Source organism: Triturus cristatus, chromosome 12 (genome assembly GCF_964204655.1).
Source record: "Triturus cristatus chromosome 12, aTriCri1.1, whole genome shotgun sequence".
NCBI lineage: Eukaryota > Metazoa > Chordata > Amphibia > Caudata > Salamandridae > Triturus > Triturus cristatus.
This window is the reverse complement of record NC_140595.1, coordinates 12,024,170-12,045,594: the sequence shown is the minus strand read 5'-3', so window position 1 is coordinate 12,045,594 and position 21,425 is coordinate 12,024,170. Positions and strand designations below refer to the sequence as shown.

Here is a 21,425-nt window from a genome sequence, read left to right as displayed (position 1 = left end):
CGTAGATCAGTATTGACTACTACAGGCACCTGTAGATCAGCATCAACCACTACAGGCACCAATAGATCAGCGTCGACCACTACAGGGATCTGTAGATGATCATCGGCCACTACAGGCATTTGTAAATCAACATGGACAACTACAGGCACCTGGAGACCGGCATCGAGCACTACAGGCATCCGTAGATCAGCACTGACCACCACAGGTATCCATAGATTAGCATCGACCACTACAGGCTTATTCAGATCAACACTGACCACCACATGCATCTGTAGCTCAGCATCAACCACTACAGGCATCCGTAGATCAGCACTGAAACCACAAACATCCGTAGATCAACATTGACCACTACAGGCATCCATAGATCAGCATTGGCAACTACAGGCATCCGCAGATCAGCATCGACCACTACAGGCATATTCAGATCAAAACTGACCACCACAAGCATCAGTAGATCTGCATCAACCACTACAGGCATCCGTAGATCAGCACTGACCACCACAGGCATCCGTAGATCAGCATTGACCACTACAGGCATCCATAGATCAGCATCAACAACTACAGACAGCTGTAGGTCAGCATTCACTACTACAGGCACCTGAAGATCAGCATTTACCACTACAGGCATCTGTAGATCAGCACTGACCACCACAGGCATCTGTAGATCAGCATTGACCACTACAGGCATCCGTAGATCAGCATAGACCACCACAGGCATCAGTAGATCAGCATAGACCACCACAGGCATCAGTAGATCAGCATCGACCACCATAAGCATCCATAGATAAACTTTGAGCACTACAGGCATTTGTAGATCAACATCAACCACTATGGGCATCCGTAGATCAGCACTGACCACGGTTTACACCAGTAGATCAGTAGACCAGCAAGGTCTGATGGACTCACCCAGCGAGGGTAAGTAAGGGCAAGTCTGGAGCAACCAGAAAAGCCCCAGCAGAAGTGGAGTTGCCTTCGTGGGGACCTGCTAGCCAACGGGCTAGTGATCGCGAAGGAGCCTCGAGCAGTCGCACTTGGAGCTGGCCCACGGGTCACTCGTGGAGTGGAGGCCAACAATCTTCGGTGCAGGAGGTGCTCAAGGCTGGGGCTACTCGGAGCCCAAAGCACAACTTAGAGGATGACCAGGAAGATAGTGTTGCTGCAAAAGTTCACGGTGTCCAGGGGTCAGGATTTCACGTTACCCACGATAGCCACGGGCCTCAGCTTTGCTGTGGACTCAGGGTAGCCTCGGGGAAATCTGGAAATCCACCTCTGGGGATGTAGAGACTTCGGCGTCCGGCGGGAGCTTCAGAATTGCAGACCGGTCAGTTGCTTCTTTGGTGCCTGCCAAGCAGGGGAGTCACTCCTTGACCCCAAGGGAGATTTCTTCCGTCTTCTAGTCGTGATAGAAAGTCGAAGGTCCAGGATATATGTTGCAGAGGTTCGTCCAGGGTAATCTAAAGTCCTAGGGACTGGATTCCTATACTTATACTAAGTTTAGGGGATGGACTAACTTTTGAACCGGGCTATGCACAGGGACACATTGTGTGCCCCAGGCAGTGTCTCAAAACCATTCTCTGAATGCACCCACCCTGCCCCAATACACATCTGCCTGTCTGGGGAGGTGGTTACACCTCCCTGTGACAGGAAACCTATTGTCCAGGCCTTCCCTGCCGGAGTTTCCCTCAGCAGCAGGAGGCCAGACCCGTGTCTGTGGCAGTGGCATCCATTTTGTGATGCCAGAGATATGGAAAGATTTAACCGGGTTAAGCCAGTGTGAACATGTCTCTCCCTCTAGAAGGGTGGAATGCTACCCCCGCCACCAGGGCTGGCGGGGGGGGTAGTATTCCAAAGCATTCGACACCAAACACGACATGTTTTGATGCAGCCATCCCAAAGCTAGCATTTACCGCGAGGTTATAATGCACTTCAGCGTATATGGTATGGCTGTATCACAGAACAGCCATAAGGAAGTATTTCCGAATGCTGCAGAGGGGCTCAGCTCATGCTTGGACACCCTCTCACATAAAACCAAGCACTCTGCCTTCAGGATTGTCAAGGTCTGCCATAGGAGTGGCTTATAGGTTTATATGTGTCTGTATAAGGTAGTGATATAGGTAGCCTATACCACTGTAAGGGGTGCAAGCACACCCTTACCCAGGCTGCAGTAGCAGACCTGTGGTGTCATTTTGGAGTGCTTCCCAGGGGTGGCATAATGCATGCTTCAGCCCCTGGTAGGCCTCTGAGGTACCTATGCCCTAGGTACATAGTATACCATATACTAGGGGCTTATAAGGCACTCCAGAATCCAATTAGATATGTACCTAATGTACATGGAAAACATTTTAAAGAGGAAGCAGCTAGGCTGGGGTCTTGATTAGCAGGGCCACAGCCAGACAAAGGTCGAAAAACAGTGAAACACCAGCAAAAAGTGGGGGTACCCATGTGAAGCAGATCCTACTCTCCTACAATGGTCAGCTCTCTGCAGGCCCAAGGGTCAGCTCTCTGCAGGCCCAAGGGTCAGCTCTCTTCAGGCCCAAGGGTCAGCTCTCAGCTCTCAGCAGTCCCAAGTGTCAGCTGTCAGCAGTCCCAAGGGTCAGCTCTCAGCTCTCTGCAGTCCAGAGGGTAAGCTCTCAGCTCTCTGCAGGCCCAAGGGTCAGCTCTCTACAGGCCCATGGTCAGCTCTCTGCAGGCCCAAGCGTCAGCTCTCCACAGTCCCAAGGGTCAGCTCTCCACAGTCCCAAGGGTCAGCTCTCAGCTCTCAGCAGTCCCAAGTGTCAGCTGTCAACAGTCCCAAGGGTCAGCTCTCTGCAGTCCCGAGGGTCAGCTCTCAGCACTCCCAAGTGTCAGCTGTCAGCAGTCCCAAGGGTCAGCTCTCTGCAGGCCAAAGGGTCAGCTCTATGCTGGCCCTATGGTCAGCTCTCAGCTCTCTGCAGTACCAAGTGTCAACTGTCAGCTCTCTGCAGGCCCAAGGGTCAGCTCTCCACAGTCCAAAGTGTCAGCTCTCTGCAGTCCCGAGGGTCCGGTCTCAGCTTTCAGCAGTCCCGAGGGTCCGGTCTCAGCTTTCAGCAGTCCCGAGGGTCAGCTCTCCACAGTCCCAAGGGTCAGCTCTCCACAGTCCCAAGGGTCAGCTCTCAGCTCTCAGCAGTCCCAAGTGTCAGCTGTCAACAGTCCCAAGGGTCAGCTCTCTGCAGTCCCGAGGGTCAGCTCTCAGCACTCCCAAGTGTCAGCTGTCAGCAGTCCCAAGGGTCAGCTCTCAGCTCTCTGTAGTCCCAAGGGTCCGCTCTCAGCTCTCTGCAGTCCCAAGGGTCAGCTCTCAGCACTCTGCAGTCCCATGGGTCAGCTCTCTGTAGGCCCAAGGGTCAACTCTCAGCAGTCCCAAGGGTCAGCTCTCTGCAGCCCCGAGGGTCAGCTCTCAGCAGTCCCAAGTGTCAGCTGTCAGCAGTCCCATGGGTCAGCTCTCTGTAGGCCCAAGAGTCAACTCTCAGCAGTCCCAAGGGTCAGCTCTCTGCAGGCCCAAGGGTCAACTCTCAGCAGTCCCAAGGGTCAGCTCTCAGCTCTCTGCAGGCCCAAGGGCCAACTCTCAGCAGTCCCAAGGGTGAGCTCTCAGCTCTCTGCAGGCCCAAGGGTCAGCTCTATGCTGGCCCTATGGTCAGCTCTCAGCTCTCTGCAGTACCAAGTGTCAACTGTCAGCTCTCCACAGTCCCAAGGGTCAGCTCTCCACAGTCCCAAGGGTCAGCTCTCAGCTCTCAGCAGTCCCAAGTGTCAGCTGTCAACAGTCCCAAGGGTCAGCTCTCTGCAGTCCCGAGGGTCAGCTCTCAGCACTCCCAAGTGTCAGCTCTCTGCAGTCCCAAGGGTCAGCTCTCAGCACTCTGCAGTCCCATGGGTCAGCTCTCTGTAGGCCCAAGGGTCAACTCTCAGCAGTCCCAAGGGTCAGCTCTCTGCAGCCCCGAGGGTCAGCTCTCAGCAGTCCCAAGTGTCAGCTGTCAGCAGTCCCATGGGTCAGCTCTCTGTAGGCCCAAGAGTCAACTCTCAGCAGTCCCATGGGTCAGCTCTCTGCAGGCCCAAGGGTCAACTCTCAGCAGTCCCAAGGGTCAGCTCTCAGCTCTCTGCAGGCCCAAGGGCCAACTCTCAGCAGTCCCAAGGGTGAGCTCTCAGCTCTCTGCAGGCCCAAGGGTCAGCTCTATGCTGGCCCTATGGTCAGCTCTCAGCTCTCTGCAGTACCAAGTGTCAACTGTCAGCTCTCCACAGTCCCAAGGGTCAGCTCTCCACAGTCCCAAGGGTCAGCTCTCAGCTCTCAGCAGTCCCAAGTGTCAGCTGTCAACAGTCCCAAGGGTCAGCTCTCTGCAGTCCCGAGGGTCAGCTCTCAGCACTCCCAAGTGTCAGCTGTCAGCAGTCCCAAGGGTCAGCTCTCAGCTCTCTGTAGTCCCAAGGGTCCGCTCTCAGCTCTCTGTAGTCCCAAGGGTCAGCTCTCAGCACTCTGCAGTCCCATGGGTCAGCTCTCTGTAGGCCCAAGGGTCAACTCTCAGCAGTCCCAAGGGTCAGCTCTCTGCAGCCCGAGGGTCAGCTCTCAGCAGTCCCAAGTGTCAGCTGTCAGCAGTCCCATGGGTCAGCTCTCTGTAGGCCCAAGGGTCAACTCTCAGCAGTCCCAAGGGTCAGCTATCAGCTCTCTGCAGGCCCAAGGGTCAACTCTCAGCAGTCCCAAGGGTCAGCTCTCAGCTCTCTGCAGGCCCAAGGGTCAACTCTCAGCAGTCCCAAGGGTCAGCTCTCAGCTCTCTGCAGGCCAAAGGGTCAGCTCTATGCTGGCCCTATGGTCAGCTCTCAGCTCTCTGCAGTACCAAGTGTCAACTGTCAGCTCTCTGCAGGCCCAAGGGTCAGCTCTCCACAGTCCAAAGTGTCAGCTCTCTGCAGTCCCGAGGGTCCGGTCTCAGCTTTCAGCAGTCCCGAGGGTCCGGTCTCAGCTTTCAGCAGTCCCGAGGGTCAGCTCTCAACAGTCCCAAGGGTCAGCTCTCAGCAGTCCCAAGGGTCAGCTCTCTGCAGTCCCGAGGGTCAGCTCTCAGCAGTCCCAAGTGTCAGCTCTCAGCAGTCCCAAGGGTCAGCTCTCTGCAGGCCCAAGGGTCAGCTCTCAGCTTTCTAGTCCCAGGTGTCAGCTCCCAGCAGTCCCAAGGGTCAGCTCTCAGCACTCTGCAGTCCCAAGGGTCAGCTCTCAGCAGTCCCAAGTGTCAGCTGTCAGCAGTCCCATTGGTCAGCTCTCAGCAGTCCCAAGTCTGAGCTCCCAGCAGTCCCGAGGGTCAGCTCTCAGCTCTCTGCAGGCCCAAGGGTCAGCACTCTGCAGTCCCAAGTGTCAGCTCTATGCTGGTCCTATGGTCAGCTCTCAGCTCTCTGCAGTCCCTAGTGTCAGCTGTCAGCAGTGCCAAGGGTCAGCTCTCAGATCTCTGCAGGCCCAATGGTCAGCTCTCTGCAGTCCCAAGGGTCAGCTCTCAGCTCTCTGCAGGCCCATGGTCAGCTCTCTGCAGGCCCAAGGGTCAGCTCTCTACAGTCCCATGGGTCAGCTCTCAGCTCTCTGCAGGTCCCAATGGTCAGCTCTCACCTCTCCGCAGGCCCAAGGGTCAGCTCCCTGCAGTCCCAAAGGTCAGTTCTCAGCTCTCTGCAATCCCAAGGATCAATTATCTGCAGGCCCAAGGGTCAGCTCTCAGCTCTCTCAGTCCCAAGGGTCAGTTCTCACCTCTCTGCAGTCCTATGGTTCAGCTCTCAGCTCTCCGCAGGCCCAAGGATAGCTCTCTGCAGTCCCAGGGGTCAGCTCTCTGCAATGCCAAGGGTCAGTTCTCACCTGTGGGAAGGTGGCCTGATATATGCTGTCCACTAGTTCTAGTGGGCACCCTGTATCAGTCCAAACGACCCCTTATTGATGATAGGTTAAAGACAACCTTTATTGAAAGCTATCCTAGTGGTAGCTATGGAGAGCAGCCTTCAGGCTAAGTCTTGAAGGAATGTAAAGCAGCTTGTTTTTCCCAGTCTATAATCTCTTGAATGACCAAATGAAAGGACAACCACAACAGGTATATATTCAAAATATATGTGTTTAAGATAAAACACACCCCTCTAGGCTCTTTATGAGATTGGAGTTCGAATTACTTAATTTACAAGTTAGCAATCAACAGTAATATACACGTTTGGGCCCTAGGGGCGTACCAAACCATATACCAATAAAGTGGTATAAGAACCACGACTGAGCTAGACACAAGGCCTAGAGCCTGTAGAATTGCTGGGACCCCAAGGAACCACCCAAGGTAGTGACACAGGGGACCCACGGGGACCGTGTGCAGTGTGAAAACACAGCCGCGGGTTCCCGTTAGCTTCTATGGGCAATGTCGCGGTTGGAAATTTATAGATTAGGGACACTTAGAATCGAGTCAGGACCAAACCCTTCTGCACCAAGGAAGTTCTAGGGCTAGCACTCACGGGAGCACTGGAGTACTTGTGTTACCTCACCCAGGGAAGCCAGGTGCATATGTGTCTTTTGGTATCGGCTCGCGTCGTCGATTTCAATGGAAGCTGGCGAAGAAGTGCTGCTGCTGTGAAGAGGAGAAGTGTCCGAAGTGATCCAAGCCTGGATCTAGGATGGAAGGAACCTGAAAGCACAGGGGACAGCGTCTGGGACACTTACCAGTGACCAAGGGCAGGATGGACCAATGCCCACAGATGTTGGGTGCTTTCGGTGAGTTGACGGGTGTCTTGACTCTTCAGCCACGAGGTCCAGGAGGCGCTGATGACGACCAGGAGCTGGATTCGAGCTGTCCCACGAAGTCTGTCGAGTGCTGCGGTGTCGGCGACCAGATTGGACCCAACAAGCCTTGGCAACAGCAAGTTACTTGAAAGCAGAGAAAGGACGTCGGAGCAGACCAGCAAGGTCTGGGGGACTCACCCAACGAAGGTAAGTCGGGGCACGTCTGGAGCAACCAGGAAAGCCCAATCAGAAGAGTAGTTGCCTTCATGGGAACCTACTAGCCAACGGGCTAGCGATCGCGAAAGAGCCTCGAGCGGTCGCACATGAAACTGGCCCACGGGTCACTCGTGGAGTGGAGGCCAGCAATCTTTGGTGCAGGAGGTGCTCAAGGCTGGAGCTACTCAGAGCCCAAAGCACAACTTCGAGGGAGACCAGGAAGATGGCCACAGGCCTCACCTTTGCTGTGGACTCAGGGTAGCCTGTGGGAAGTCTGGAAGTCCACGTCTGGTGATGCAAAGACTTCGGCGTCCGGCGGGAGCTTCAGCTATGCAGACCGGTCAGTTGCTTCTTTGGTGCCTGCCAAGCAGGGGAGTCCCTCATTGACCCCAAGGGAGATTTCTTCAGTCTTCTAAACAAAGTAGAACATCGAAGGTCCAGGATATATATTGCAGAGTTTCGTCCAGGGTAATCTAAAGTCGCAAGGACTGGGTTCCCATACTTATACAAAGTTTGGGGGTTGGACATACTCTAGGGACCCACCTATGGAAGGGTTTGGAAAGAGGGGTGGTTACACCCATTTCCTTTGTACAGTTTCGCGCCAGAGCAGGGGCAGGTAGCCCTTGCAACCGGTTTGAACTGGACTATGCACAGGGACACCAAGTGTGTCACCAGTGCAGGACTTCAAAGCACCAGAGAGTGCTCCCGCCCAGCCCCAATACACATCTGCCTGTCTGGGGAGGTGGTTACACCTCCCTGGGACAGCAAACCTATTGTCCAGGCCTCCCCTGCCAGAGTTTCGGTCAGCAGCAGGAGGCCAGACCCGTGTCTGTGGCAGAGACATCCATTTTGTGATGCCAGGGCTGTAGAAAGTCCTACCGAGTTAGACCAGTGTGAAAATGTCTCTCCCTCTAGAAGGGTGGAATGCTACCCTCGCCGCCTGAACTGGCGGGGAGGTAGTATTCCAAAGCGTTTGACACCAAACACGACATGTTTCCGTGCAGTCATCACAAAGTTTACCGCAAGGTTATAATGCACTTAAGAGTATAGGGTCAGGCTGCACCACAAACAGCATCAGAGAAGGTACTCCGAACGCTACAGAGGGGCTCTGCTCATGCAGGGGCACCCTCTCACATAAAAAATAAGCACTCTGCCTTCAAGATTGTTAAGGCCTGCCATAGGAGTGACTTATAGGTTTTATATGTGTGTGCAATGGTAGTGATATAGGTAGCCTATACCACAGTAAGGGGTGCAAGCACCACCTTACCCAGGCTGTAGTAGCAGACCTGTGGTGTCATTTTGGAGTGCTTCCCAGGGGTGGCATAATACATGCTTGAGCCCCTAGTAGGCCTCTGAGGTACCTATGCCCTAGGTACATAGTATACCATATACTAGGGGCTTATAAGGCACTCCAGAATCCAATTAGATACGTACCTAATGTACATGGAAACCATTTTAAAGAGGAAGCAGCTAGGCTGGGGTCTTGAATAGCAGGGCCACAGCCAGACTAAGGTCGAAAAACAGTGAAACACCAGCAAAAAGTGGGGGTACCCATGTGAAGCAGATCCTACTCTCCTACAGTATCTTACTTCTTGGCAGGGCTGGAGTACTTTTAATGTGAGTGTACCGTACTTCTCAGCAGGGGTGCAGAGCTTTTTATAGCAGAATACTGTACTTCTCAGCAGGCATCCATTACTTTTTAAAGAAGAGTCCCGTACTTCTCGGCAGGGGTGCAGTACTTTTAATGGGAGAGTACCTTACTTTCTGGCAAGGTTGGAGTACTTTTAAAGTGAGAGTACTGTACTCCTCAGCAGGCATGCAGTACTTTTTATAGAAGAGTACTTTACTTCTCAGCAAGGGTGCATTATTTTTAATGGGAGAGTACCTTACTTCTTGGCAAGGATGGAGTACTTTTAATGTGAGAGTGCCGTACTTCTTGGCAAGGGTGGAGTACTTTTAATGTGAGATTACCGTACTTCTCAGCAGGGGTGCAGAACGTTTTATAGCAGAATACTGTACTTCTCAGCAGGCAGTATATTTAATGGGCGAGTACCTTACTTCTTGGCATGGGTGGAGTACTTTTAATGTGAAAGTACTGTACTTCTCAGCAGGCATGCAGTTCTTTTTTAAAGAAGAGTACTGTACTTCTTGGCAGAGGTGCAGTACTTTTGAGGGGAGACCACCATTCTTCTCACCAGGGGTGCAGTACCTATAACAAAAGAGTACTGTATTTTTCAGCAGTGGTGCAGTAATTTACTGGGAGAGTACCGTGCATTTCAGCAGGCATTTAATACTTTAAACAGGAGAGTATCATACTTCTGCCAAGAATGCAGTACCATTTTTTTTATAGAAGAGTACCATACTTCTCAGCAGGGGTGCAGTACTTTTATTAGGACAGTGCTGGCACATCTCAGCAGGGGTGCAGCACTTTCAATATGAGCGTATCAACCTTCTGCTTGGAGGATAGTACTTTCTTTATAGAAGGATACTGTGCCTCTCCGCGGGGGTGCAGTACTTTCAACAGGGGAGTGCAGCACTTATCAGGAGCGGTGTAGTACTTTCAACAGGAGAGTGCAGTTCCTATCAGGAGCGGTGCAGTACTTTCAACAAGAGAGTGCAGCACTTAGGAGCGGTGCAGTACTTTCAACAGGGGAGTGCAGCACTTATCAGGAGCGGTGCAGTACTTTCAACAAGAGAGTGCAGCACTTAGGAGCGGTGCAGTACTTTCAACAGGGGAGTGCAGCACTTATCAGGAGCGGTGCAGTACTTTCAACAAGAGAGTGCAGCACTTAGGAGCGGTGCAGTACTTTTAACAGGGGAGTGCAGTACGTTAAATTGGAAAGTACTGGCACTTCCAGTATTAAACAGAAGCACTTCTCTTACATGGGCATGGTTCTTGACACTTGAAAAAATCTAACTTGTCTTTTGGGGACTGCTGCCACCGTGTGGCAATACTGAAGAGTGCAGTCCAAAGATGCGAAATGAAACTCTGGGATGGGCAGAATAACTACTGAACACACAAACATTTCCAGCTTTGTGGGGCGTGTGAAAGATGGAACGTGTACCACAAATTACAACACCAATTGCTCTTTTAGAGGGGTTTATTTTGCATGCATAAAACATCATAACAATGCACTTTATTCAAATCATTTTAATAACACACACAGCTCTTTTTTTTTTTAAACGAAGATGAGCGAGACCCTGCTGCACAAAAACAATCCCGAGACATATTTGTTTTTGTGTGTGGTTCTATACACTGCGAACTCGACCCGAAGGTATTGGAGCGCTTTACATGAGCACCAGTTACGTTACACAAAGACACATTCATTTTTTGAAGGCGCGGGGTGATTAAAGGATTTGCCCACAATCATAGGATGTTGAGCCGATGCCGAAACTCTAACCTGGTTCCTCTGCTCCAAAGTAAGTGCACATTGAAAGAGGAGGTAAAGATGTTTCTCCTTCTTACACCTCACCTGGGGAGGTGGAGCACTTTGACGCATTCCCATGTCTACAATGAATGGCAAATCTGGGAATGCATCAAAATCCTTGGTTGGAGGCGTCGGAACACCCACGCTCCACCCATGGAACAGCACCCAGGGGCAGAGTAACTCAACGCATCGATTTACGCTGCCTTGCGTTACTCTAGGTTTATCCAGCCACGCAAAGTGACCTTGCATGACCTGATAAATCGCACTTTGGTTTTGTGTCACCCTCACGCCCCCTAGTGTAATGCAAGGGTGACGTAAAACCTTGATAAATAGGGGTCCTGGGACATGCATCTGGGTGTGATGCTGGGGACTGCTGTGGAGGTGGAAGTCACCAGTAAAGAGGCAGCGTGCAGTCCCTCGACGTTAAAAGGTTTTACCTCAAATATGCAACTGCTCTTCTCATGCAGCAGAACATGGCATCATAAAACTGCACCTTCTGAACAACATAATTTTAAAAATTCTGCTCTTTTTCTACAAACAACCAAACTGAATAACACGGAATCGGCCAGAATTACGAAGCCACTTAGAGGTCGCAAACCGTGTGATTTTTACTAAAATTGCAGGGTTTGCCACTGCTAAATGGCTTTTTAGATATTACTGAAATTATTTTTTAAGTGTTTACCAAATCACAAAATAGGTTTAAAAATACATACTGAATGGTAGTTTTGCAGGTGTGTTTAGGGAGCTCCTTCCTTCCGGGATGCTGTGTGTTAATAGTTTGTGGCCACAATTTCAGTTGCAGAGAATTGACAGGGCGCTGACTCCACACAGGATGCGGTAACCCATCCAACAAGAGGAAGTGGTCCTTTTGGCACCCGTCTGTTTTTTATGTTATGAAAAGGATTGTTTGGGAGTGGGAAGTTATCTAGGGGGCAACTGAAAACCCTTAAACAATTTTTTTAACTATTTTTGTTCCTAAATGAAGACTTGAATCCTTAAAGAAAGCACACTGCATTTAAAAAAGCGACTCTACTTAAATGTGATCCCAGTCATTGTGCTCCGTTGCCCCCCGCAGACCCAGTGATGCCCTCCAACTGGAGTGACAAATGCAAAAACCATGGGGCGCAGGGTCAGGACTGATTTGCATATGGCTGTGTTCAAACTGGAACGGCATGGGGAGCAAACAAACGATGGATTCAGGCCCAGATCTCTGTACTGGGGTGAATGTATGACATTGTTCTGCACTCTGTCCATCAACTGTTGTTTTTGCATTTGTCACCGCGAGCTGGAAGGGTTGCCCAGACGTGGGTCCCTTGCTCTCCATGCCACTGGAATCAAGCTATCCTGGCTGAAGAGGGGTGAAACCCCGAAACCGGTTCTAGGATGCTTGTTTCCAGTCCAGGGAGCACCTGGCCTGGCAGTTCGGGCTGGACTGTTCCCATGAGGCACAGGGTCAAGACTGATTTGCATATGGCTTGGTTCAAACTGGAACGGCATGGTGAGCAAAAAAACGATGGATTTAGGCCCAGATCTCTGTACTGGGGTGAATGTATGACATTGTTCTGCACTCTGTCCATCAACTGTTCTTTTTGCATTTGTCACCCCGAGTGGGACGGGTATGCTCGGACGTGAGTCCCGTGCTTTCCATGCCACTGGAATCAAGCTAACCTGGCTGAAGAGGGGTGAAACCCCGAAACTGGTCCTAGGATGCTTGTTTCCAGTCCAGGGAGCACCTGGCCTGGCAGTTCGGGCTGGACTGTTCCCATGAGGCACAGGGTCAAGACTGATTTGCATATGGCTGGGTTCAAACTGGAATGGCATGGTGAGCAAAAAAACGATGGATTTAGGCCCAGATCTCTGTACTGGGGTGAATGTATGACATTGTTCTGCGTTCTGTTCATCAACTGTTGTTTTTGCATTTCTCCAACTGGAGGGAGTCGCAATGTGTGCGTGGTGGTGTGGCAGGTCGAATCGCGACCAGCTTTGGATGGTGATTCAGTGAAGCTACAGAACCGCACATAGATCAGTTCACACAATCAGAATCACTGCGTTGGTGAGTAATTTGTGACCACTTTTGCGAATCAACTCTTAGTACATCAGGCCCCGTGTGATTTATTGTTTTAAATATACCCACTACTGCCTGGAATATCATCCATTTAATACTTCCGGCAACAAACAGGCACGTAGTAATTTAATATTTAATAGGGAGCTGCGCAACAAAGCCATCTTGGGGTTCTGCTGCCTTCGAAAACCACTCAGAATTTGGCATTGAGTATAAAATACATCTGGATGGGTGGATGGATAGATGGATGGATGGGTGGATGGATGGATGGATGGATGGGTGGATGGATGGATGGATGGATGGATGGATGGATGGATGGAGGGGCGGATGGGTAGATGGATAGATGGATGGACGGATGAACGGATGGATGGGTGGATGGATGGGTGGGTCGATGGGTGGTTGGGTGGATGCATGGTAGATGGATGGATGGATGGATGGATGGATGGATGGATGAATGGAGGGGCGGATGGGTAGATGGATAGATGGATGGACGGATGAACGGATGGATGGGTGGATGGATGGGTGGGTCGATGGATGGTTGGGTGGATGCATGGTAGATGGATGGATGGATGGATGGATGATGGATGGATGGATGGATGGATGGATGGATGGATGGATGGATGGATGGAAGGAAGGAAGGATAGTCCTTTGCATACCTAGGTCAGTCTCTGAATGCTGCTCGCACAATGCCACTCTTGTGGCGCACTCTTGTGTCCTTAACATGTTGTAGACAGGTTTGTGTCAGCCCAAGGCCCAGTGACTATCACATTGTTCTGGTGACTTCTCGAATCCAGGTCATATATTTTGAGACACTTGTGTAGACGTCGGGGAACCGAGGATTTCCGCATCTCAATCCGGAAAATGACACCACTCCTACTGCCTTCTCTCCACAAATCAAGGGTCCCCCGGAATCCCCCTGCAAAAGACAAGAGCATATTATCAGCTCTGGAAGGATAAACAGCGCCTGTGCACAAGCTATGTAGGGATGTAGTATTTCTATAGCATGATCCTGGCAAAAAGGCAGTGGAGAGCTGTGCAGGGTCAAAGACAAGCAGAAAGTCAACGAGTGATAGCAGAGTCTGCGGTGCAGGAATACTCTGGGGGTCACTGAACTACATAGGGTCACAGAAATGTAGGGTCGGGAGGGATTACCCCACAAGTGAAGGGCCCATTGCTGCATACACATGTACACAGTATGGTTGTACATACACATGCGCCCAAACATACATGTATAAATACACACATGCATGCATATGCACAAACCAATACAGACACACATATGTACACACACACATACATGCATATATACACACATATCGAAATAAATACATGCACACAAACACACACACTTTTAAATACACCATACATGCGCACATACACTGACCGCCCTGACGCCCAGTCGGAAAGCCGTACAGATACCAGCCATAGGTGTGGCACTTACTGAGCAGAAGCCGCGGGTGGCACCGTCCAGGCTGGTGGCGCACAGCACGTCCTCTGGCAGTGCCCCTCTCCAGGAGTCCTTGCAAGCCTGCAGGGGCATCACGCTGACCGCTGTCTCCATCAGCCCCAGGGGCGGGGTTTCAAAGTCCGAGATGTCGCCCCACCCAGCCACCGAGCACATGGTCCCGGGAGTGACGTCAGCGTCCAGCCGTGGAAGCGAGATGTTCCCAACGAAGTGGTTCATGGACGCCCTGCGGTCCAGCTGGAAACAAAGGGCTGGAGAGGGTGAGACGCGGGACTGGCGGGGAGCGACGGAGGCTGAGCACAGACGGCTGCGACACTCAACACTGCACACACACACTACTAACCCCACATCAGACAACAATGCAGCCGCTGGAATTATGCGAGCAGGCAGCGATGGCAGTTTCCGCATAACTATGGATATATGCTGCATGTGTCACATAATGCACGATCTACTGCACAAATGTTGTTTCTAACTCAAATTGGTCAAAAGTCACTTCAAACATGGCACCCTGCTGCGGCGCAGCGGAGCACTCTCGGCTATGGTTGACTGTCCATCCTCCCGTTGCTCATTGCTAGAGTCATCAAGTAATACTATCACAAAAAGTGCCGCATTATGTTGCATAATTTGCCATTTCTGGACGACTCATTTTGTAAACTGAGCCACACATCGAGGTTCTCCCTGCCGCATAATTCCAGTAGTCCTGCCAAATAAAAGAGCAAAACAACAGATCCAAATGTTGTGTCCTCGGGTGGACGGGCCTCCTTCCCAGGGGCTCAGGAGGAGCGCCCTGGGCCAGAATGTGCCGGAAGACCACAGGAAGAACAGCAAGCCCCCCACAAACAGCAGTGAGGGAGTGAAGCATGGGGGAGGCCCCTGGGGGGCCCTGGGGGGCCATGGGGAGGCCCTGGGGAGGCGAGAGTGGGGCGGGGCGCTGTGCTACAAGAGGCAGAATGCAGGTAGTTGGGCATCGCCTTGCACCAGCAACTCGACCTCACTGGAGGGGACTTACCCACCCCAAGCCTGCAGCTCTGGGCTAACCTTCTATACATGAGCGCGGTGGCCTATGGGAAACTCGGCGGCTCTCTCTCTATAGGAGAACGTCTTGCCTACAGGAGCTTTCTGTCATAAAAAACAATGTCCGAATATCCCTCCCCACAGGCACATCCGTTGTCTGCAGGAAACAGCCGCTCGTGTCCCACCCTGCAGCAACACCCCGAACCCATAAGGGACATCAGTTTAGTTCCTTCCCTATGAGAACCACAGGTTGATAAGGAGACATTCAGGCTCTGTCCCACAGGACAAGCCCAATCCATGCTGGACAGGCCATTATCAGAGGGGCAGGCCCTCTAGTCAAACTCCACAGAAACCCCCTCAGCCCATAAAGGGGGGCCACTCTAGTCCCTTCCATGTTGGAAAACCTGTGTCGACAAGGAACAGCAGACATCTTGTGTTCTATAGGTGACCTCCCACCTTGGGGGCAATCTCTCCAGCCACATCCCTTCATACATCCCACATCCATACAGGACCCTTGTTCCGCCCTGACCCTGTAGGAGAACCCTGAGTCCGTGATTCGCAGCCAATCAACTCTCACTCTATAGGGGAACCCAAAGTCCACAGGATCAACCCTGCAAGACCTTTAGCAATGGAGCATGGTGACGTCACAGGGAGAGGGGAGGAGCTTCTCCTCTCATTGGGGGGTGAGGACAGTCTGCCAGGAGGAGGCAAAGCTGCAGAATGTATTTATGAAAGGGGTGAGGTGTGTCTCATTGGGAAGGGAGCCAGGCTGGATGTCAGGTAGGCGCTATGTGAGAAGCACGTGAGGAGAGTGTGAAGGCAGGAGGCGAGGTTGTGTAACGCAGGCTTTAGGAGCTTGTAGGGTGTAAGGCGAGAGAAGGGAGGGAGGATGAGAAAGGGGTTTGCTTGAGGTAAGGTTGGTGCAAGGCAGAGCTAAGCATGGGGTAGTTTCAGGCGTGCAACGCCCATTGGGCTCAAAGGGCTACACAGGAGTTGTGTACAGCAGCTGGGTGTGAGGGTGTAACGCAGGAGTTGAGTGTCTACAGCAGCTGGGTGTGAGGGTGTAACGCAGGAGTTGAGTGTGTACAGCAGCTGGGTGTGAGGGTGTAACGCAGGAGTTGAGTGTGTACAGCAGCTGGGTGTGAGGGTGTGAGACAGGAGTTGACTGTGTACAGCAGCTGGGTGTGAGGGTGTAACGCAGGAGTTGAGTGTCTACAGCAGCTGGGTGTGAGGGTGTAACGCAGGAGTTGAGTGTGTACAGCAGCTGGGTGTGAGGGTGTAACGCAGGAGTTGAGTGTCTACAGCAGCTGGGTGTGAGGGTGTAACGCAGGAGTTGAGTGTGTACAGCAGCTGGGTGTGAGGGTGTAACGCAGGAGTTGAGTGTGTACAGCAGCTGGGTGTGAGGGTGTGAGGCACAAGTTGAGTGTGTACAGCAGCTGGGTGTGAGGGTGTAACGCAGGAGTTGAGTGTGTACAGCAGCTGGGTGTGAGGGTGTAACGCAGGAGTTGAGTGTGTACAGCAGCTGGGTGTGAGGCACGAGTTGAGTGTGTACAGCAGCTGGGTGTGAGGGTGTAAGGCAGGAGTTGAGTGTGTACAGCAGCTGGGTGTGAGAGTGTAAGGCAGGAGTTGAGTGTGTACAGCAGCTGGGTGTGAGGGTGTAACGCAGGAGTTTAGTGTGTACAGCAGCTGGGTGTGAGGGTGTGCGGCACGAGTTGAGTGTGTACAGCAGCTGGGTGTGAGGGTGTAAGGCAGGAGTTGAGTATGTACAGCAGCTGGGTGTGAGGGTGTAACGCAGGAGTTGAGTGTGTACAGCAGCTGGGTGTGAGGGTGTAAGGCACGAGTTGAGTGTGTACAGCAGCTGGGTGTAAGGCAGGAGTTGAGTGTGTACAGCAGCTGAGTGTGAGGGTGTGAGGCAGGAGTTGAGTGTGTACAGCAGCTGGGTGTGACAGTGTAAGGCAGGAGTTGAGTGTGTACAGCAGCTGGGAGTGACGGTGTAAGGCAGGAGTTGAGTGTGTACAGCAGCTGGGTGTAAGGCAGGAGTTGAGTGTGTACAGCAGCTGGGTGTGAGGGTGTAAGGCAGGAGTTGAGTGTGTGCAGCAGCTGGGTGTGAGGGTGTAAGGCAGGAGTTGAGTGTGTACAGCAGCTGGGTGTGAGGGTGTAAGGCAGGAGTTGAGTGTGTACAGCAGCTGGCTGTGAGGGTGTAACGCAGGAGTTGAGTGTGTACAGCAGCTGGGTGTGAGGGTGTAAGGCAAGAGTTGAGTGTGTACAGCAGCTGGGTGTGAGGGTGTAAGGCAGGAGTTGAGTGTGTACTACAGCTGGGTGTGAGGGTGTAAGGCAGTAGTTGAGTGTGTACAACAGCTGCGAGTAAGGTAGTAAGGCAGGAGTTGAGTGTGTACAGCAGCTGGGTGTGAGGCAGGAGTTGAGTGTGTACAGCAGCTGGGTGTGAGGGTGTAATGCAAGAGTTGAGTGTGTACAGCAGCTGGGTGTGAGGGTGTAACACAAGAGTTGAGTGTATACAGCAGCTCGGTGCGAGGGTGTAAGGCAGGAGTTGAGGGTGTACAGCAGCTGGGTGTGAGGGTGTGAGGCAGGAGATGAGTGTGAACAGCAACTGGGAGTGACAGTGTAAGGCAGGAGTTTAGTGTGTACAGCAGCTGGGTGTGAGGGTGTAACGCAGGAGTTGAGTGTGTACAGCAGCTGGGTGTGAGGGTGTAAGGCAGGAGTTGAGTGTGTACAGCAGCTGGGAGTGACAGTGTAAGGCAGGAGTTGAGTGTGTACAGCAGCTGGGTGTGAGGGTGTAACGCAAGAGTTGAGTGTGTACAGCAGCTGGGTGTGAGGGTGTAAGGCAGGAGTTGAGTGTGTACAGCAGCTGGGTGTGAGGGTGTGAGGCAGGAGTTGAGGGTGTACAGCAGCTGGGAGTGACAGTGTAAAGCAGGAGTTGAGTGTGTACAGCAGCTGGGTGTGAGGGTGTAACGCAGGAGTTGAATGTGTACAGCAGCTGGGTGTGAGGGTGTAAGGCAGGAGTTGAGTGTGTACAGCAGCTGGGAGTGAAAGTGTAAGGCAGGAGTTGAGTGTGTACAGCAGCTGGGTGTGAGGGTGTAACGCAGGAGTTGAGTGTGTACAGCAGCTGGGTGTGAGGGTGTAATGCAGGAGTTGAGTGTGTACAGCAGCTGGGTGTGAGGGTGTAAGGCAGGAGTTGAGTGTGTACAACAGCTGGGAGTGACAGTGTAAGGCAGGAGTTGAGTGTGTACAGCAGCTGGGTGTGAGGGTGTAACGCAAGAGTTGAGTGTGTACAGCAGCTGGGTGTGAGGGTGTAAGGCAGGAGTTGGGTGTGTACAGCAGCTGGGTGTGAGGGTGTGAGACAGGAGTTGACTGTGTACAGCAGCTGGGAGTGACAGTGTAAAGCAGGAGTTGAGTGTGTACAGCAGCTGGGTGTGAGGGTGTAACGCAGGAGTTGAGTGTGTACAACAGCTGGATGTGAGGGTGTAAGGCAGGAGTTGAGTGTGTACAGCAGCTGGGAGTGACAGTGTAAGGCAGGAGTTGAGTATGTACAGCAGCTGGGTGTGAGGGTGTAACACAAGAGTTGAGTGTGTACAGCAGCTGGGTGTGAGGGTGTAAGGCAGGAGTTGAGTGTGTACAGCAGCTGGGTGTGAGGGTGTAAGGCAGGAGTTGAGTGTGTACAGCAGCTGGGTGTGAGGGTGTAACGCAGGAGTTGAGTGTGTACAGCAGCTGGGTGTGAGGGTGTAAGGCAGGAGTTGAGTGTGTACAGCAGCTGGGTGTGAGGGTGTAAGGCAGGAGATGAGTGTGTACAACAGCTGCGAGTGATTTAGTAAGGCAGGAGTTGAGTGTGTACAGCAGCTGGGTGTGAGGGTGTGAGGCAGGAGTAGGAGCTGAGTGTGTACAGCAGCTGGGTTTGAGGCAGGAGTTGAGTGTGTACAGCAGCTGGGTGTGAGAGTGTAAGGCAGGAGTTGAGTGTGTAAAGCAGCTGGGTGTGAGGGTGTAAGGCAGGAGTTGAGTGTGTACAGCGGCTGGGTGTGAGGGTGTAAGGCAGGAGTTGAGTGTGTACAGCAGCTGGGTGTGAGGGTGTAAGGCAGGAGATGAGTGTGTACAACAGCTGCAAGTGAGGTAGTAAGGCAGGAGTTGAGTGTGTACAGCAGCTGGGTGTGAGGGTGTGAGGCAGGAGTAGGAGCTGAGTGTGTACAGCAGCTGGGTGTGAGGCAGGAGTTGAGTGTGTACAGCAGCTGGGTGTGAGAGTGTAAGGCAGGAGTTGAGTGTGTACAGCAGCTGGGTGTGAGGGTGTAAGGCAGGAGTTGAGTGTGTACAGCTGCTGGGTGTGAGAGTGTGAGGCAGGAGTTGAGTGTGTACAGCAGCTGGGAGTGACAGTGTAAAGCAGGAGTTGAGTGTGTGCAGCAGCTAGGTGTGAGGGTGTAATGCAGGAGTTGAATGTGTACAGCAGCTGGGTGTGAGGGTGTAAGGCAGGAGTTGAGTGTGCACAGCAGCTGGGAGTGACAGTGTAAGGCAGGAGTTGAGTGTGTACAGCAGCTGGGTGTGAGGGTGTAAGGCAGGAGTTGAGTGTGTACCTCAGCTGGGTGTGAGGGTGTAACGCAGGAGTTGAGTGTGTACAGCAGCTGGGTGTGAGGGTGTAAGGCAGGAGTTGAGTGTGTACAGCAGCTGGGAGTGACAGTGTAAGGCAGGAGTTGAGTGTGTACAGCAGCTGGGTGTGAGGGTGTAACGCAAGAGTTGAGTGTGTACAGCAGCTGGGTGTGAGGGTGTAATGCAGGAGTTGAGTGTGTACAGCAGCTGGGTGTGAGGGTGTAAGGCAAGAGTTGAGTGTGTACAACAGCTGGGAGTGACAGTGTAAGGCAGGAGTTGAGTGTGTACAGCAGCTGGGTGTGAGGGTGTAACGCAAGAGTTGAGTGTGTACAGCAGCTGGGTGTGAGGGTGTAAGGCAGGAGTTGGGTGTGTACAGCAGCTGGGTGTGAGGGTGTGAGACAGGAGTTGACTGTGTACAGCAGCTGGGAGTGACAGTGTAAAGCAGGAGTTGAGTGTGTACAGCAGCTGGGTGTGAGGGTGTAACGCAGGAGTTGAGTGTGTACAACAGCTGGATGTGAGGGTGTAAGGCAGGAGTTGAGTGTGTACAGCAGCTGGGAGTGACAGTGTAAGGCAGGAGTTGAGTATGTACAGCAGCTGGGTGTGAGGGTGTAACACAAGAGTTGAGTGTGTACAGCAGCTGGGTGTGAGGGTGTAATGCAGGAGTTGAGTGTGTACAGCAGCTGGGTGTGAGGGTGTAAGGCAGGAGTTGAGTGTGTACAACAGCTGGGAGTGACAGTGTAAGGCAGGAGTTGAGTGTGTACAGCAGCTGGGTGTGAGGGTGTAACGCAAGAGTTGAGTGTGTACAGCAGCTGGGTGTGAGGGTGTAAGGCAGGAGTTGGGTGTGTACAGCAGCTGGGTGTGAGGGTGTGAGACAGGAGTTGACTGTGTACAGCAGCTGGGAGTGACAGTGTAAAGCAGGAGTTGAGTGTGTACAGCAGCTGGGTGTGAGGGTGTAACGCAGGAGTTGAGTGTGTACAACAGCTGGATGTGAGGGTGTAAGGCAGGAGTTGAGTGTGTACAGCAGCTGGGAGTGACAGTGTAAGGCATGAGTTGAGTATGTACAGCAGCTGGGTGTGAGGGTGTAACACAAGAGTTGAGTGTGTACAGCAGCTGGGTGTGAGGGTGTAAGGCAGGAGTTGAGTGTGTACAGCAGCTGGGTGTGAGGGTGTAAGGCAGGAGTTGAGTGTGTACAGCAGCTGGGTGTGAGGGTGTAACGCAGGAGTTGAGTGTGTACAGCAGCTGGGTGTGAGGGTGTAAGGCAGGAGTTGAGTGTGTACAGCAGCTGGGTGTGAGGGTGTAAGGCAGGAGATGAGTGTGTACAACAGCTGCGAGTGATTTAGTAAGGCAGGAGTTGAGTGTGTACAGCAGCTGGGTGTGAGGGTGTGAGGCAGGAGTAGGAGCTGAGTGTGTACAGCAGCTGGGTTTGAGGCAGGAGTTGAGTGTGTACAGCAGCTGGGTGTGAGAGTGTAAGGCAGGAGTTGAGTGTGTACAGCAGCTGGGTGTGAGGGTGTAAGGCAGGAGTTGAGTGTGTACAGCAGCTGGGTGTGAGGGTGTAAGGCAGGAGATGAGTGTGTACAACAGCTGCAAGTGAGGTAGTAAGGCAGGAGGTGAGTGTGTACAGCAGCTGGGTGTGAGGGTGTGAGGCAGGAGTAGGAGCTGAGTGTGTACAGCAGCTGGGTGTGAGGCAGGAGTTGAGTGTGTACAGCAGCTGGGTGTGAGAGTGTAAGGCAGGAGTTGAGTGTGTACAGCAGCTGGGTGTGAGGGTGTAAGGCAGGAGTTGAGTGTGTACAGCAGCTGGGTGTGAGGGTGTGGGCAGGAGTTGAGTGTGTACAGCAGCTGGGAGTGACAGTGTAAAGCAGGAGTTGAGTGTGTACAGCAGCTGGGTGTGAGGGTGTAATGCAGGAGTTGAATGTGTACAGCAGCTGG

At 52.5% G+C, this 21,425-nt stretch overlaps 1 protein-coding gene across 1 annotated transcript in view; it reads right to left on the bottom strand.

The window, feature by feature from the left end:
* Nucleotides 1-12,444: 12,444 nt before the first annotated feature.
* PRSS57 (serine protease 57) overlaps nt 12,445-21,425 on the bottom strand; it is a 33,169-nt gene continuing 24,188 nt past the window's right edge. Inside the window, exons 4-5 of the mRNA XM_085638547.1 lie at nt 13,872-14,132; nt 12,445-13,346 (exon numbers count right to left, since the gene is read on the bottom strand). Coding sequence (XP_085494673.1) covers nt 13,194-13,346; nt 13,872-14,132 — 414 coding nt within the window. The 3' untranslated portion in view covers nt 12,445-13,193. The remainder of the gene's footprint in view (nt 13,347-13,871; nt 14,133-21,425) is intronic.